Here is an 18,315-nt window from a genome sequence, read left to right on the forward strand (position 1 = left end):
CATTCTCCAGTCTGCAAAGTGCTGGTTTCTAGCCACTGGAGTTTCTGCCTTCCTTTCAGACTCCCCATTACCCACTGCGGACCCGAGGCTGCCCTGGGTTGGTTACTAAGGCAGCTAACGGCAGTCACTGCTTTGTGTGTCATCACTACCCGAGACCGAGACTACTGTGAGGTCGTGTGTGAAGACATAGTCTGTTGGCAGGAAATGCACTTCCCTGTGTTCAGGAACTAGAAGGGGCTGGCTCCTAAGATGCAGAACTCACTGTGGTGTATGAAGTCAGACTGCGTTGTTAAAGGCACCAAGGGCATCTTTTCCACTTTTGTGTTTTTGGAGTATATATATTCTCCATGGGAGTGGAGCCAGTAGAAATGCTTGCTGGTCCAGCGTGTCTACACACGGTCATTGGTGGAGGCTGGATGCATGTGCTGACGGTCCAGTCAAGTGGTCTCATGTGGGTGCTGGGAATCGAATCCAGGTCCTCTGTAAGAGAAGCCAGTGCTCTTAACCACTGAGCATCTCTCCAGCCCCATATATAATTTTTTTTTTTTTTGCTTTTTGAGACAGGGTCTCTCTGTAGCCCCAGATGGCCTGGAACTCCCTATGTAGACCAGACTGGCCTAGAATGCACAGAGATCTGTCTGCCTCTGCTTCCTGAGTGCTAGGAGAAAAAAAGTGAGTTTCCTATAGACAATATACTATTTGGATAGGGTCTCACCATGTAGCCCAAGCCGACCCTAACTTGCTTTCCTCCACACTTCTCAGGTGTGGGATGACATGTATGCACCATACCCAGTTCTGCAGTTCTGGGTCTTATCTCTGTGTGTGTGCGTGTTACTGGGGAGTGAATTTAGGGTCTGAAATATGCTGGCAAGAATGCTCTCATGGAGCTGTATCTCTAGCCTAGGGACTTTCTTTTTCAATCGGTATATTGAGACTACTGACATTTAAAGTAATTATTGATCTAGTTGGAGTGTTACTATATTTGTTAGTTTTCTTAGGAGCTTTTATCGACTCTTTTCCTGCATTCTTTGGTTTTAGGTAACCATTTAATGTTCCAGTAGCCTCCTGTCTTAGCATGTCAACTGCGGTGGTTTGAATGAGAAATGTCCCCATCAGCTCATACTTAAACAGTTGGTCCTCCGTGGGTGGCACTGTTTGGGGAGGTTATAGAACCATTAGGAGATCTAGCTTTGCTGGAGGAAGTACGTCACTGGGGGTGGGCATTTATAGCCTCGCCCACTTCTAGTCACTCTCTGCTTCCTGGGTGCAGCTGAAAAGTGATCTCTCAGCTTCCTCCTCTGGCTGCTACTACCAAGCCTTCCCTTCCATTAGATTCTCCCTCTGGAGCTATAAACCAAAAGAAACACTTTCTTCTATAAGTTGTTCTGGTCATGATGTTTTACCTAAGCAATAGAAAGTAACTAATACATCAACTCTATGTTTTTTGCTTTTTAAAAATGGTTGCCCTTGGGCCTGGAGAGATGGCTCAGAGGTTGAAAGCACTGGCTGCTCTAGTGGAAGATCTGATTTTGGTTCCCAGTACACACATGGCAGCTAACAGCCATCCATAACTCCAGTTCCAGGGGATCTGATGCCTTCTTCTGGCCTCCATGGGGTCTGTATGCATGGTATACCTACATACATGCACATCAAAACACTCATACACATAAATTTATAGAAATGGTTGCCCTTGAGTTTGCAGCATATGCTACAATTAATCCAACATCTCTGTCAAATAATATACTACTTCACAGAGAGTGCAAACGCCTTGGAACAGGCGCCTGCAGCCATTCATTTCTCAAACTAATTACATTACTTATCCGTAAAGTATAATTACTGAATAGAAGCTGCTATTATTTTTGAATCAATCATTATATAGTAGATCAACTACAATTTAAAAACAAATTGTTTTTCACCATTTATCCTTTTTTGGGGGGTGTCTGCCTTTCTTTATGCACATCTGAATTATCAGACTTGCAATGATTTCCTTTTCCTGAAGAATTTAACATTTGATGCAGAACAGATTTTCTAGAAACAAATTCCTTCTTTTCTGAGAAAGTTTGTATTTTTTTATTTTTTGAAGGGTAATTTCTCTGGATATAGAATTTTTTGTTGTTGTTTTAGATAGTCTCTAGCTTAGTCTGGCCTGGCACTCACTACACAGACCAGGCTACATAATGTCTCAAGCCTACCTCTGCCTCCCAGGTACTGGGATTAAAAGTGTGTACCCAGGCTCAGAAAAATAAATGATGTATGTTCTCCCTCAGATGTGGCTCCTAGCACCAAATCCTTTTAAATTCCAGGTTTTTTTTTTTTGAGACAGGGTCTCCCTGTAGCCCCAGCTGTCCCAGAACTATGTAGACCAGGCTGGCCTTGAACTCACAGAGGTCCACCTGCCTCTGCCTCCCTAGTGCTGGGCTTAAAGGCATGTGCCACTACTCCTGGCTAATTCCAGGTCCTTTTAATAAGATGACCATATACAGCAGTCCATTCTGCATGAAATAACTACGATCATCACGACTTCGGCTGAGCCTGATTGCTAAACATAGTCATAATTGGGCTTGTTGATGGTTGTGCTCATTCATTAAAGGAGTTCCAAGCAGGGTCACTGGACCCTCCCCTGAGTATCCAGCCACTCTTCCCAGCCAACTAGTCCAGCCTTGGAAGACAAAAAGCATGAGGAAGAACCCAATAGAGGGATGCTTTTGGAAGCCCTTGTCATGAAACTCCAGTGGACTCTCGAACACTTGAAAAGTGCCCTGTTCTTTTTTCTAGTTCCATCTAGAACTTGTAATGCTAATTACTCTTGCCTTTACTTCTCCTTCACATCTCTCTCTCATTCATGATTCAAGGGCTTTCTTCTCCCCTTAGAGACAAAAGTTATGCAATTTGGGAGTCTTTTAGATAGACCCACTGAAAGGGTACTCCAATTGCCTCATACTCTGTCCCTGTTCAGCATGGAAGAAGCCAGAGCGGTTGGCATCTCTATTCCCTGTTGGCAATTTGGGTAACCCCTTCAGAGGATGGTGAGATAAGGAGGTAGGAATTGGCTAGGCAGTTAGGGTAAAAAGACCCCAAAGAAATGCAGCCAGTTTCTTGGCTAAAAGTCAAAATGTCCTTGGGCCTGTTAGCAACATATTCTGTTCCAAGGTCAAAAATATCAAAAGTATTTGGGAGCTTGTAGCTAATCCTTAAAAGATTTTAGGGTTACCTCTTCAGAGGGGGGAATGTTGGAGGGGAGGGAGTGGGCATGGATTTGATCAAAACACCTTATATGCATGTATGAAATTCTCAAAGTTTTTGTAAAAATTAAAAAAAAATGTGTACCACCAGACTCAACACTAGTTTGTTTCTTTTTTCTTAAGAATACCGTGTGCTTCACTCTGCTTTCTTGCTCTTACGGTTTCTGAAGAGGACTCAGACCCCCTTACCCTCCCATGTAGCCCCCCTACTCTCTGGCTTCTTCCACTGTTTTCTCTTTGATTTTCTGATGTTTGAATACGATATGCCTAAATGTAGCTTTACAAATGTTTATTACATTGTGTGTGCGTGCGTGTGTGTGTGTGTGTGTGTGTGTGTGCGAGCACATAGACCATAGCATGCATGTGGAAGTCGGAGGACAAATTGTGGCAATTGGTTCTCTCCTTCTACCATGTGGATTCTGGGAATCAAACTCCTGGAAGATCAGGCCTGGCAGCAGGTACCCTTTCCCACTAAGCCGTCCTGCCAGCCCAATGTGTAGGTTTTTGGAGGTATTTACCCTGCTTGGTATTTGGTACATGTGTAATTATAAAATTTAGACTTAAATAAAAAAAAAAATCCGTTCCCCAGTGATGCAAGCTACATTTTAGGAGCTTAGTAGCTTGGTTCGTTTTAGTTGTTAACTTGATACTACACCTGGGTAGAAGGAGCCTCAATTGGGGAATTACCACCATTGGACTGGCCTGTGGCCATGTCTGTGGGGCATTTTCTTGATTGTTGAGTGATGTGGGAGGGCCCAGCTCAATGTGCGCCGTGCCACCTCTAGGCAGGTGTTTTGTACAAAAAAGCAGGATGAACATGGGCCAAAGGGAACCAAGCCAGTTAAGCAGTGTTCCTCCATGGCCTGTGCTCCAGCTCCTGCCTCCACAGTTTCCTGCCCTGAGTTCCTGCCTTGGGCTCCCTCAATGATGAACTGTGACCCATGAAATGTACACCAAATAAACCCTTTCCTCCTGGAGTTGATATTGATCAGTGTTTTGTCAAAGCAATTGAAGGCAAACTAAAACTGTAGCCAATGTGGTTAGTAGCTCCCAAAGTGAAGAGTGAGGTCTTGACAAGAGATGGAAAGGGTCCAGTCTAGTCTCTTGTAGTGAGCGGCCCACAGAGGAAGCCTCTTTCAGGTCTCTCCCACTCCTGCTACTTGTGACCCTGTGCTCTTCTCCACGTCCCTGCTTCTGTTCACACTACCTCCCCTCAGTGAATGCTCCTCTTCTCTTCTCTGGTTTATCTGTCTCTGTCTCACACTTGTTTTTCACTGGCTTAACCTGGGTCCTATGTACTTAGAGAATCCTTTGGAGAAGGATTCCCTGTAACTGCACTGACACCAGGCAAAGAGCCTTCACATTATCTAGTACTTTGCAGACCAGATATCACATCTAGTAATATAAACAGATGTCAGTGAGACTGAACAGTGTTATGAGCAGTTCATTCTGTCAAGAAAATTAAAGACAGACAAGTCTCTATTGCTAGCACCTAACAGAACATTTTACAAATAATTTTATGTGTATGAGCATATTGCCAGCATGTATGTAAGTGCACCCATGTCATGCAATGCCTGTGGAGGTCAGAAGAGGGCGTTAGAGTTTTCTGGGACTGGCATTAGTTATGAGCCATGATGTGGGTGCTGGGAACTGAACTTGGGTCCTCCGCAAGAGCAGTCAGTGCTCTTAACTGCTGAGTCATCTCTCCAGCCCCCTAATAGCACATTTTAATGGTGCCCTCTCCAAGAACCCCCGACCCCCAAAAGGGAGGAAATAAATTGAAGTGTTGCCTCTTTTCCCTCTCATTGGAGCCTGGAATATGAAAACTGTCTCTATTAAGAAAATATAGACAGGAGCCACTGGTCCATGTAGGCCCAAACCTAGTATTTATTCATCTTTCCTCTCCCTTTTATTTTTATTACTCTTTATCCCTTTATATGTCCCTTACAATGGTCTGACCTTGGACAAGTTATTCAGGCCCCAGTTTGTGTTTTCTGTCTTGTGAAGTTGTAATATTAAGCGAAGTAATACGTATGCCTCAAACTTTGTACATTCTCATTACTGTTCAAGGCTGGCAAATTCTGGAGAGCACTGGCTAAAGCTGGGTTTGGATAAGGCTGAGACTTCAAAGGGACAGAAGTAAAGCAAGAGAGGATGTAGTGGTCTCTCCTCTTGATGCAGTTCAAGACCCCAGCGGATACCTGAAACTGTAGACTGTGTAGAACTCTATTATATATTGCTTTTCCTTATATTATATGCATCTATCATCAAGTTTAGTTTATAAACTAGGCAGAGCAAGAGACAAACAATAGGAAAGTTACAACGATGTACTGTAATGACAAAAGTCTGAATGCAGTCTTCGAAAAATTAATGTGAGGGAGGGCCTTGTGATATAGCTCAGACCTCCACTTTTTTATCCTGCTTCAGTCCTTGAATTACAGGCTCTCTTAAAGAACCTTATTGCACTGTATCTTAGCAACCTCAGTGTAAGACTGTTTTATTAAATGAAACATTTTCTTTTTAATTTTTTTTTTTAAGTCTTCTTTGAGACAAGGTCTCCCTGTAGCCCCAGCTGGCCTGGAACTATGTAGACCAGGATGGCCTTGAATTCACAGAGATCTACCTGCCCCTGCCTCCTTAGTGCTGGGATTAAAGGCATGCACCACCACACCCGGTCTAATTTTTTTTAGTTTAAAAAAATTTTATGAGTGTTTTGTCTGCATGTACGTATGTGTACATGTGTGTGCCTGGTGCCTGAGGAGGCCAGAAGAGGGCATCGGATTCCCTAGAACTGGAGTTCCAGAGGTTGTTAGCTACCATATTGGTACTGGGACCCAAACCTGTGTCCTCCACAAGAGCAAGTCCTCTTAACCATGTTGTGTTCTTTCCCACCCCCAAAGTAAGGAACTGTTACTTTTTCACTGAAGAGGAGCAAAGTGTGGCTTCTCTTTGATATGCCCTGAATGCCAGTGCCACCAGTCTCCTGCTTTGATGCCAGTGAGTAAAATAAGGGTAATCTGGACGCAAGGATTACAATACCTTCATAGTCTGATGGGTAGCATATACAATAGGGACTGCTAGACAAAGGTGATTCACATGCCAGGAAGGACAGCTGGGATGAGCAGCAGTTTCATCACCCACTCAGAATGGAACCCAACTTGAAACTTTTGAGCTATTTTGGAATTTTATACACATTAGTTTTGGGCTGTGGTTGACCATGGAAAACTGAAACCAAGAAAAGTAAAACCATGGTTGGGAGTGGGGGATGGGAAGCTACTGTACAGACCAAAGAACGCCTTGCCTCCTACCTTCTGTCCAGAGCATGGAAGTCTGCTTTTTGATTCATTCTGTGGGTCCTTGCTTTCATTCAATATGAGAGCTTTTCTAAGAAAGGGCCTGGCAAGAGGCAAACCTGCCACAAAAAACAAAATGGATGGGGGCTGGAGTGATGGCTCAGCAATTAAGAGCACTGACTGCTCTCACAGAGGACCCAGGTTTGATTCCCAGCACCCATGTGGTGACTGCAAACCGTCCTTAACTCCAGTTCCAGAGGAATCTGAAGCCCTCTTCTGACCTCCGAAGCACTGCACAACACCGGTGTACTTCCATACATGTGGGCAATGCACTCATAACACATAAAAAACAAAATAAAAACCAAAATGGATGAAGCCTTTCATGAAAAGATGGGCACAGTCCCAACAAGGTATTTCCACTTTTAAGGACCCGATGAACCTCTTGTATATGGTAAGGTCATCTCTTAGGTACCTAAATAATTACATGAGGTACAAAAGATGTCTAGCAATGCAAGTTGCCAGGGCGAGAACCTACTAAATTTAACTACACACATCTTTAGCCCAGCAAACCTTGGGGTCAAGAACACTGAAACTGACTTTTAACAGTTTCTTTCTAGCTGAGCTGGTAACCTGCACCCTCAATTCCAGCACAGTAGACACTGTGGCAGGAGGACCCTGAGTTCTAGGCCAACCTGGGCTCCTTAACAGCTTCAAAATGTTTTCTGTTCCATGATTTTACTTTCTAGGCTCTGCAAGAAAGAATCAACCTTTGGATTACAAAAGCTATGATGCCCAGATAAGACTTTAATTATCTGTGTACCCAGAGGGAAAGATGAAGGAATGTTAATCTTTCAAACATGCTCTTTAAAACAGTGGCTGCAAATTGGAGAGTCATGGGCTGAATTCAGCCTAGATCAACGTCTGGCCTGCAGCGTTAAAAAGCCTTTTGAGCCCCGCATGGTGGTGCACGCCTTTAATCCCAGCACTCGGGAGGCAGAGGCAGGGGGATCTCTGTGAGTTCGAGGACAGCCTGGTCTACAGAGCGAGTTCCAGGCCAGCTGGGACTACAGGGAGACCCTGTCTCAAAAGAAAAAAACAACCCCCCCCCCAAAACCTTTTGAAGTGATATTTAAAGTTCTCATACATTAAAAAACAAACTGGCAGGGCATGGTGGTGCAGGTCCTTAATCCCAGCACTCGAGAGGCAGAGGCAGGCGGATCTCTGTGAGTTCAAGGCCAGCCTGGGCTACATAGCCAGTTCCAGGTCAGGTGGAGGCTGCTGGGAGACCCTGTTTCTTAAAAAGACAACAACAAAAAAAACACCAACCAAACCAACCCTTGCATTTCCACCGTCCCTTTAAAAGGTGTATGGCCCCGGCTTTAGTGTCATTACGCAATGAGCTCTGCCCGCAGCTGTTTTCTTTAAAGGCGTTTAAGTGTTCATTTCTAGAACTCACTAAATGCCTATTTACCTCCACCTAGCGCTGGGCATTCACTGAAGTCAGCTACTTTGAAAGCAAGTCCAGCTCACTGCTCACAGGTGGTCAGGGAACTGTCAACCCCACACCTGCAGCAAACGCCGGGGTCAACCCTAACCTGTCGCCTCAGTTTCACCATCTGTGAACCGCCGGGCTGCCCACTCCCGCCCCGCGGTGTGGACTCCGACCCGGCAGGTCGCGGAGCGCCCGCCGCCATCCAGGCCCACACCCGAGGCCGGTGCACAGGCCGGAGGGTCGCTCGGACCCGCGCCGGCCTCGCCCCCCACCCTCCCTCCACCGAGCTCGGCCCGGAGCCGAGAGGCGTGGCTGGGGAAGGGCCACGGCGGCGGCCATGGCCTCGCTGGTGGAGTACAAGGGCCGTAAGGCCGGCTACCGATGCGGCTACTGCGACTCCAACGAGGGCAAGGCGTCCTGCGGTGAGTGTCCGCCGTCCGCCCCGAGCGGCTAGGGACCCGGCTCCCGCTCCCAGCCCCTCTCGCCTCCCCCGACTCCCCAGCCCGGCCCCGCCCCGCTCGGTCGGGCAGCCGCGCTCCCACTGACGGGAGAGGCCCCTCACCGAGGGAAAAAAACGGAAACAGCGGACCGCTGCCCTCGACCAAGATGGCGCGGGCGGCGTCAGTCCGGAGGGGCGCCAGGCCTAGCCCGGCCAGCGAGCGCCCGAGTGGCTTCGCGCGAGCCTCGGGGGCGCCCGCGCTGCATTGTGGGGTGGCGGTGGCGACGGCGGCTGGCGTTGGGCCGGGCGGCTCCGGGCTGGCGAGGCCGAGGCCATGGCTTCCTGGAGCGCGCATTCGCCTAGCATCGTAGAGTATTTTGAGGGCGAGGACTTCTACCGCTGCGGCTATTGCAAGAATGAGGCGGGCAGTCGCTCCCACGGTGAGCGAGCCGGGCCGGCGGGCGTGGGTAGCCGGGCGCTGCGGTTGTGGGGCCGGGGAGGGCGCTGCGGTTGTGGGGTCGGGGAGGCCCGGGCGCTGCAGCTGTCGGGGTCGAGACCCGGGCTCGGCGGGATGCGTGCTCAGGTCAAGTTGCAGCTTGTGTGTGGTGTGTGGGTAACTGCTGTTGCCAGTGTGTGTGTGTATATGTGGTGTGTGCACACCTGCTCGCTCACTGTCATCCTTGGATAATATGTCCCTGGAAGAACCTTTCAGAAACTGGGGATCCTGCGGGGGTGGTGGTGGTGGGGTGTGGGGGGGAGAGGGAGGGGGGATGGTGTTTTTATCAAGGACCCATGCCATGTCATCCCCTCACCCCCCTCTTGATGACCACAACACAGTCAGCTTGGTTTTCCGTCATGGTTCAGGTTTCTTAGGGAAGATTTGTTTGTAAACGGAGCATCATTCTTATTTATTGCTGTCATGATTGGCAAATACGGAATATAGGATGAATGGCTTCTGTAAAATAACCCAGCAATTATGGCAAACGAGATGACTATGAAAATGGAGACAGGGTAGTTGTTTGTCCATTTTGAAAGACCGAGTGGGGAATGATTTGGTTGGTTTTGGCATGGTCCTTTACTCATTCATTAGAAGTGTTTATTAGAAAAAGGGTTTTATTAGGTGCTGCTGGTGAACAGCAGTCTTGGGTAGACAGTTAACGCAATCATTAGAAGTACAGATTTTGAAGCCCAGTTAAATGGAAAAATGCTAAGGTTAGGGTTAAACAGGATGCAAATACCCACGTCATGTGATTCCAGTTCTCAGAGGAAAAAAGCCCAAGAGAAGCACATCAAATAGTTGCTGTTAATAGAGATTCCATTCTTTTTCAGAATTTTTTTTTTTTTTTGGTCTTTTTGAGACAGGGTCTCACTGTAGCCCCAGCTGTCCTGGAACTCACTATGTAGACCAGGCTGGCCTTGAACTCACAGAGATCCGCCTGCCTCTGCCTCCCAAGTGCTGGGATTAAAGGTGTGCACCACCAGAATTTTTATATTCTGACTATAGTGCCTCTAACCCAATGTTACAGTAAATATGTCTGAAATTAGTACTTTAACAGGGAGAGCCTTAGTTATCCCCCCCTAGTAATTGTGTGAGAGAAAATTGGCTAATATGAATCTGGTGGTGTTTCAAGATTTGTGGAGGAAAAATCCTTTCGTTTAGAAAAATAAGTACAATTTTCTTTCATTTCAAGTTTAAATCTTTACTATGGGGTGCTTAGGTATACTCGCATTTTATAGAGGATGAAGTTGGGGTGCAGTGTAACTTGACATCAGTGTGTGACTGTCCAGCATTGGACATTTCTGTTGGACTCTGGGTACTTTTTCCCTCCCTGCATGCCAGTTTATAAAGCCTGTAATCACCTGTATCCCTGCGATCTGACTGACTTTCAGTTTTAAAAGTTTTTTTATTATTAATGAATTAACTAATCAATATTTGAGAAAGGGTCTCACTGTGTAGCCCTGGCTGTCCTGGAACTCACTATGTAGATCAGACTGGCCTCGAACTCAGAGATCTGCCTGGCTCTGCCTCCTGAGTGCTGGGGTTAAAGGCCTGTGACACCACGCCTGGCTACTTTCAGCTTTTCACTTAGGGGTGTTCCTGTATAAGTTTGTCCTATTTTTTATGATTAGGACTGTGTTGTGCATATTAAATCTATAAATTATTAGAACTAGTATGCACTAACAACTAGGTGCTTTCTAATCTAATAGACCAGTGTATTAACTCACTGGGGGTTTTATTTTTATTAAAATTTATTTTGATTCATTTATTTTTATTTTATGCACATGAGGAATTTGCTTGCAATAATGTAAGTGCACCTGTGTTATCCAGTGCCTGTGGAAGCTGGAAGAGGTGGTCAGAGCCTCTAGAACTGGAGTTCAGGATGGTATTAGTTGCGAACAAAGGTCCTCCACAAAAGCAGCCAGTGCTCTTATCCTCTGACCTATGTCTTCAGTGTCCTTGTTGGGGATAGTAATAAACTTTTGCAGGTGTGATACAGTTTGATTCAGTGAGGATCTAGGTTTATATCTTAGAAACTATTTATGAATCCTCAATTAAACAATCACTTTGAATTTTGGTTTTTTTAGTGTGTGTGTGTGTGTGTGTGTGTGTGTGTGTGTTATTGTGGGTCTCATGTAGCCCACCCTCACTTCAAACTCATTACATAGCTGAGGCCGGCCTAAAACTTGATCCTCTGCCTTTACCACCCAAGTGCTGACATTACAGGCTTATATCATCACAGCTACTTTAGAAGAAATATATCTTATTTTGTGTCTGTGTTGTATCTGTTGTGTCAAGTGTGAAGTATATGCAAATGTTGCATTTTTCCAATGTGAATGTTCTGGAATCTTAGCTTAAATTTTCTCTTTTTAGAAAGAACACTTAGAGCCGGGTGTGGTGGCACACGCCTGTAGTCCCAGCACTTGGGAGGCAGAGGCAGGCGGATCTCTGTGAGTTCAAGGCCAGCCTGGTCTACATAGTGAGTTCCAGGACAGCTGGGGCTACGGGGAGACCCTGTCTCAAAAAGACAAAAAACAACAACAACAAAAGAAAACACTTAGAATTTTAAAAATAAGATTCAGCTGTAACTGACACAGTCCTTATTTTTTCAGGCATGTGGGCACATTCCATGACAGTGCAGGATTATCAGGATCTTATAGATCGAGGATGGAGAAGGTAAAGCTCTCTACTACTAAGATACTTTCTGTTATTGCTCAGGTTCTTAGAATTGAAAATGAAAATTGCCTTTAAAATATTTTCTTAGATTGTAAGGAAGGTTAAGAAAAATGTTATGTTCTTTTGTGTAGTGATTTTCTTCTGAGAAGCTTATTAGCAAAATTAAAAATCTATAGAGAAATACAGAAATGCTAATTATAATAAGCCTCACATGCTTGTCACTAAGTGTCAACATTTACTGAAACTTTGCTGGTCTTATTTCCTTGATTCTGCTAACTCCTCATCGTCTCAAAAGCAAATTACATCTGTTAATTATTACTACAGAAGGTATTCATCACACCTATAATATGTGTGTGTATGTGAGGAGTAATTTTCCTTTGTAACATATCTACCGTATCTTTATCATACCTTGTAAAGTTAGTAGTAATTCCTTGTGTTACTTGTTACATTTACATATTTTTCAGAAGGTTTTTATACATTTGTGTGTATGTGTGTATGTGTACATGCCACAATGTGCATGTGAAGGTCAGAGGATTGCTTGAGGGAGTTAGTTCTCTGCTTCTACAATGTGGGTCTCAGGCCTGGCAGCAAGCACCTCAGTTCCCTGAGCCATCTGGCTGACTCATGTGGAAGTTTTTTTTTCTTTTTTCTTCTTTCTCTTTAAAAAATTTTTTTAACTTCATAGGCTGTGATTTTTCCCTCTAGAAGTTCAATTGGGTGTTTTACATTTTTCTGAGGGCGCAGGTGAAGGCACACTAGGACTGTGGAAGAGTCGTAGAAAGATGGTGGAAAAGCTCTTGGTGCCTGGAAGTGGGAAAGAGCCAACACCAAGGCCTGGGTGCCAGGACCACGTGTGGAGTTGAGACCACAGCTGGCCATTGGGGGCCGGACGGGGAAGTCCGTGCTTGAGAATGAGTCCTCCAAGACTGGGAACTGCAGATGACAGAACTTGTCCTGTCCCCAGCATCCAACAGAGAGGCAAACCACTGCCATGCACAACCTTACACCTCAGGGGAGGGGATTGTGGGGAATGTAGCCAATCAGAGAAGGCTGAAATTACTGTCCAGCATCAGGAAGTCCTCCATCCTCCATTGTCCACCATCCGTCTACCACCAGAGGAATGTGGAGTTCTGCATAATGGAAGGGGATCACAGCTCTAGGTTCACAGGAGGGGTCATAATTTCAATTATGCTGGTTCCTACTATTTTCCTTTCTCTGTCACTATCTGGGGCATGCCTCATCTTGCCATCTTCTCTCCAAGAAAGAGCATTTTGGCTTCTGTGTAGCAGAAAGAGGCAAGAGTTCCTTGCTGACTGGGATTTCTGCCATGCCCAGCTGCTGCAGCCACTTCTGCTCTGGTCGCACCACCACCTGGCTCCCTAATTATTTTCCTTCTTACTTGCCAAGTCTGGAGTTCAGAATTTTGAGATCAATACAGAAGGTCAGAAAAATATTTGTCCTCTGTGATAAGGTTCCTCACGTGGTCCATTATACCCACTCAGCCTTTTGAGATCCAGTGGGAAGATCCCGGAAGCCAGCTGCCACTTGATTAGGATCGCTAGATTTTTTTTTTTTTTTTTTTTTTTTTTAAAGCATATGCAGGTGTGCATGGGTGCATACGTTACGTATGTAGAGGCCCGAATCTGCCTTTGGGTGTTTTCCTCTTTGCTCCCCACCTTATGTATTATGGCAAGTTCTCGCATAAGAGCTTGTGCCGCTTTGGTTGGTCACACCGGCCATCTTGCTTCAGGGATTCCTGTCTCCGACTCCTCCAAACTAGGATTGCAGGTGGACCACCATACCCATCTGTCTTTTTTGAAATCTGAACTCTAGTCCTCATGTTTGGACAGCAGGGACTTTAAACGCTGAACCATCCTTCTAGCCTCCGATTGTGGTCTTTAAAAAAATTTTTATGTCTGTTTACTTATTGGTGTTTGTGTTTCAGCGCACGTGTTCCAGAGTGTGTGCACAGAGGTCAGAACAACCATAGGAGTTGGTTTTCTCCTACCATGTGACTTCTGGGGACTGAATTCCAGTTGTCAGTCTTGGCAGCAAGCACCTTTATCAGCCAAGCCAACTTGCTGGGCCCAAGATTGTCATTTTCTTTCTTTTTTAAACTGTTGATTTATTGATTTTGTTAATGTCCAGATGTTATCTTTTTTGGATAGTTATTTTTAAGTAGATGATTTTTTAAGTGACTTTTAGGGAAGTTTCTTGTGTAAATACAAACACCACTAGGCATCAAGTATTCTCTGCCAGTGTTCTTTAAAATATGGAATCGAGCACTTAAAATGTAAGACCTTCATTAAATTAAATTTCAGTCTCAAAAGATAGAGGTCAAATATTAAAGAATTTTGGATGTCATCATAAGGCTTTTTTTTCTTTTAAGGTAAGAAGAAATCATTCAAGGATTTTTTTAAAAATTAAAAAAAATAATTTTATGTTTATGGGTGTTTTCCCTACGCATATGTAAGTGCACCAATGTTGCGCAATGCTGGAGGAGGCCGGAAGGAGGTGTTAGATCCCCTAGAACTGGAGTTACAGATGGTTGTTAGTCACCATGTGGGTGCTGAAGACTGAACCCAGGACCTACCTCTGCAAGAGCTGCCAATGCTCTTAACCACTGAGCATCTCTCCAGCAACCCGCCCCCCAACTCAAGGATTTTATATTAGGGAAGAACGTAATCAAATTTTATTTTAGAAAGGATGGTTTGTATGTCAGAGGTATTTGAGAGGATAATGGAGGAGGCAGGAAGAGAGCCTAGAGAAGAAAAACAGAGAGGATACAAATACAAGATGACAAGATGTGTTTTACATGTGGAAATCTAGCTGATCGAATATAGAGGTGAATTAGAGAAAATAGTGTAAAATTTAGGCTCTCACGTTTCTGGCTGAGACATGAATGACTGGCTCTATCACTAATAGCAGTCTGCAGTGTCCAGGAAGAACAAGGCTAGTTTGAGGTACTTGGTGCTAGTACACATGAACACTCTGTGTGTGTGTGTGTGTGTGTGTGTGTGTGTATGTGTGTGTTTCCCTGGCAGCATCCATCAGTCCCATAGCATCATGGGCAGCTTTGGTACTGATGGAGTGGTGGCAGGGGAGGGCCTTCAAGGGGTTGCAGATGCTGGTGAGATGCTGAGCGAGAGGACTGACCTTGCAGCATGTGTTGAGGGTTAGGAAAGAGAAGACTGGGTTTTTACACTGTTGATTAGATGCTTGTCTGTATTGTAGAGCTCATCCAGTGACTCTGTTCTGGTACATGTGGAAGTGTATAAGAAATTAACAAGTTATTTTTATAATTTTAGAAGTGGGAAGTATGTATACAAGCCTGTCATGGATCAGACATGCTGTCCTCAGTATACAATAAGGTGAGCCTTCTAATTGCTACCAAGAGGAACTTTGCTATGAAGAGTGTAAAGAATTTTAAAGTAGAATCTATGCTTTTTAAATATGATTTCTACTTTAGTTATAAGGAAAGCGAATGCATTATCTTTTGCACTGATCAGTAGCTTCTAATAACGTTTAATTCTGGTATAAAGAGGATATGAAAAAATACTTTATTGATTTATTTAGCTGTCAGCAAATACTATGAAATATTGGCAACTATTCGGATTACTTTTTGATACAATTTTTTAGGATTTAGCAAAAGACTTTCCACATTCTAGTGTATTGCTTGACACAGTGATTACAAAGTCATAATACCCTAGGATCCTGGAGTAGAAGGGCTTGACCTCATTTGTCTTGTATATTAAGTCTATTTTTTTTTTAATGGAAGACTTAAACCAAAAAGTCTATTTTCCTGTGAAGCATTTGCTTGATTTTTCTTAATCATTTGGGTTTTCCGTGTACCTTTTTTATCTTACCCTAACATAGAAGAATTTTCTAATTATGGAAAGTCATCTTTTTAGTTTTTCTTCATTTTTGAGAAATTGAAAAAAGTACATGAACAGTTTGGAATGTGAATTTATTTTCAGTGTCACTGTGTATACATGTTCCAGGAAAAATAATCCGGTTTTTGTCTGGTCTTTGCAGCACCCTACTTACTTGTTCTTAACTTGGTTTGGGTTGCAGACCGTTTTGAGGATTTGGTAAAAGCTAAGTCTTTTCTCTCTTCCTTTAAAGGTTAAGGATGTGTGTATAGCACCTTGTATATTAATTTTAGGGCAGTCGTGGACCCCTGAAGTCCACTAACCCTGGTGAAGAGCCCCATCTCTTGCCTCATTGGACACCAGATTGGTAAATAATGGAAATGGTGGTGTCTGCCTTGCTGATCCCGTCTCGTTTACTATACGAAGAATACGTGGCACAGCAGCTCGTGCTGTTGTTCAGCTTTCAGGGCTATTCAGGGATGTCACCCTCCAAGCCAGGAGTCTTGTGGTCACGGAGTTAGGGCAAGATTTTGACCACATGGGTTTGAAACTGGCTGACCTGAGTCCTGAGAATGTTTTTAATCAGAAAAGGCCAGTTTCATTTGGCTAAAGGAAAAAATAATCTAAAATACATTAGGTGTAGTCTTGTGGGTTGTACTGCTTATATGAGAAGAGATTTTATTAACATTCATGAATAGTCGTTGTAAAATGTGTTGTTTGCCTTTCAGATGGGATCAGATATTTCCTGAGTTTTGACCTTTTCCCTTTTCAAGAATACCTGTCTCAGGAAGTCATTTTCATGCTATTCTTTCATTTGTTTGTTTCTTCGCTGTGGTGGTTATGTGAAAGCTTATGGAAAAGAACAGACGTTGTCCCTAAGCTAGCTTCCCTTGGTGAGAAGTTCGAGGCTGCCTTGTGTATTGGTGTGTATGAGGATGACTCTCCCTGGATATGAGTTTCAGTTTCCCTTTTATTATAACTGTATATGCTTATAATGTGTCACATAGTTCTGTGAAGGTTCTGTTGGAAGCTTCAGCAATCCCTGAAGCCCTTTTCGTATTTCCTTTTCTCAGTGGCAGTCATCTTCAAAATTTTAATTTTGAATCTTTGATAATTTCATATGTATGTACAGTGTATCTGGATCCTATCCATTCCTAACTTCCCCATTTACTCCCCCTTCCCCTGGACAACCACAACACGTCCTCTGGCCTCTTCATTTCTTCATGTCCTCTCCTCGTTTTTTTTTTTTTTTTTTTGTACCACACCGAGTCCAGTTAGTGCTGCCTGCTGGGATGTTGTCTGATCTTGGCTTGATCTTGTGCAGGTGACCATAGTTGCAGTGAGTGCCTGAGCCCAGTGGCCGTGCTGTGTCCAGAAGACACATTTCCCAGCACTCCTCTCCATCTTCCCGCTCTTACATTCCTGCTGCCGCCTCTTGTGATGCTCCCTGAACCTTGTGGGAGTTGATATACATGACCTATTTAGGGCTAAGCACTGAACAGTCACTTACTCTTAGCACATTGACCAGTTATGAATCTCTGCCTTAACTGCTATGCAGTACAAAAGAAGCTTCTCTGGTCAAGGTTTGGAGTAGCAGTGATCTATGGGTATAAACATAATGTTTAGAAGGCAGTTAACATGTCCATTTAGTAAGACAACAGTAATTGGTCCCCCACCAGAGCCTGTGACCTCCTTCCTCAGCCTTCAGCTTTTGACCAGGTTTACAGTACTAGGTATGAATGCTCTCCTATGGAACAGTCTTCAGATCCAGTCAGGAAGTTGTTGGTTGCCCCATGACCTTCAGGCCACTCTTGCACCAGTGGGCACTTCTTGCCTGGCATATCACCACTGGGTAATACCATTGAGTTTTCTCCCTGGTGGTCTGCATAGCACCTTCGAAGCATTGTGAAAGCTAGCCAGCAGGGAGGATGTTTTCAGGTCAGTTCCAGCTTGATTTCTCTGTGTCCTACAAAGCGTGTTGTGTTTTCAGCAAAGGGGTCTTACCATCTAGTTATGGTGGCAATGACAATAGCCTGTCTTTTGAGGGCTTCTGGGGCTCCCCTGACCAAACTCTTAAGGAGGTATCCCATGCTTGGCACTGAGATTTATTTTTTTAAGTTTTTTTTTTTTTTTTTTTAATTTTTATTTTATATGTATGAGTATGTTGCCTGCATGTATGTGAGTGCACCGGTGTTGTGCAGTGCCGCAGAGGTCAGAAGAGGTCTTTGGATTCCTCTGGGACTGGAGTTTAAGGACGGTTCATAGCTGCCATGTGGGTGCTGGGAATTGAACCCAGGTCCTCTGCAAGAGCAGTCAGTGCTCTTAACTGCTGAGCCATCTCTCCAGCCTTGAGATACTTATTTGATAACCCATGTCTTCTAGGGGAAGCATAGGGTATGTGTGTTCAAACTATTTTTAAAAAATTATATGTGTCCCAATAATACTCTCAATATATCAAAATGATCAGTAAGCCTTATTAAAATTATTTTTGTCTTGATAATTGCAATTATTATTACTAATAAAAAATTAAGAATTTTGTTTAAATTAAAAAATAAATTATATATGTGGGACTGGAGAGATGACTCAACAGTTAAGAGCACTGGCTGCCTTTGCAGAGGACTCAGGTTCAATTTCCAGCACCCACAAGTCTGCTGACACTCGTACATGACTTGAGGTGCAAGGGATCCGATGTCCTTTTCTGACCTCTGCAGGCATTACATGACATGGGTGCACCTACATGCAAGCAGTACACTCATACACATAAAATAAAAATAATTAAAAAAGTTTTTTAAAATTATATAT

The 18,315-nt window shown here is 44.2% G+C and overlaps 1 protein-coding gene across 10 annotated transcripts in view; it reads left to right on the forward strand.

Moving 5' to 3' along the window:
- Positions 1-8,015: 8,015 nt before the first annotated feature.
- Ate1 (arginyltransferase 1) overlaps positions 8,016-18,315 on the forward strand; it is a 164,415-nt gene continuing 154,115 nt past the window's right edge. For 3 of the 10 annotated variants that reach the window (XM_008827278.3, XM_008827279.3, XM_029560731.1), the window contains exons 1-3: positions 8,716-8,906; positions 11,578-11,641; positions 14,950-15,012. In XM_008827278.3, coding sequence (XP_008825500.1) covers positions 8,801-8,906; positions 11,578-11,641; positions 14,950-15,012 — 233 coding nt within the window. In that variant the 5' untranslated portion in view covers positions 8,716-8,800. Of the gene's footprint in view, positions 8,450-8,714; positions 8,907-11,577; positions 11,642-14,949; positions 15,013-18,315 lie in introns of those variants that run through there. The other 7 variants (XM_029560726.1, XM_029560729.1, XM_029560727.1 and 4 more) reach the window with 6 other exon arrangements.

This window comes from Nannospalax galili, unplaced genomic scaffold (assembly GCF_000622305.1).
Source record: "Nannospalax galili isolate Female #2095 unplaced genomic scaffold, S.galili_v1.0 scaffold31, whole genome shotgun sequence".
NCBI lineage: Eukaryota > Metazoa > Chordata > Mammalia > Rodentia > Spalacidae > Nannospalax > Nannospalax galili.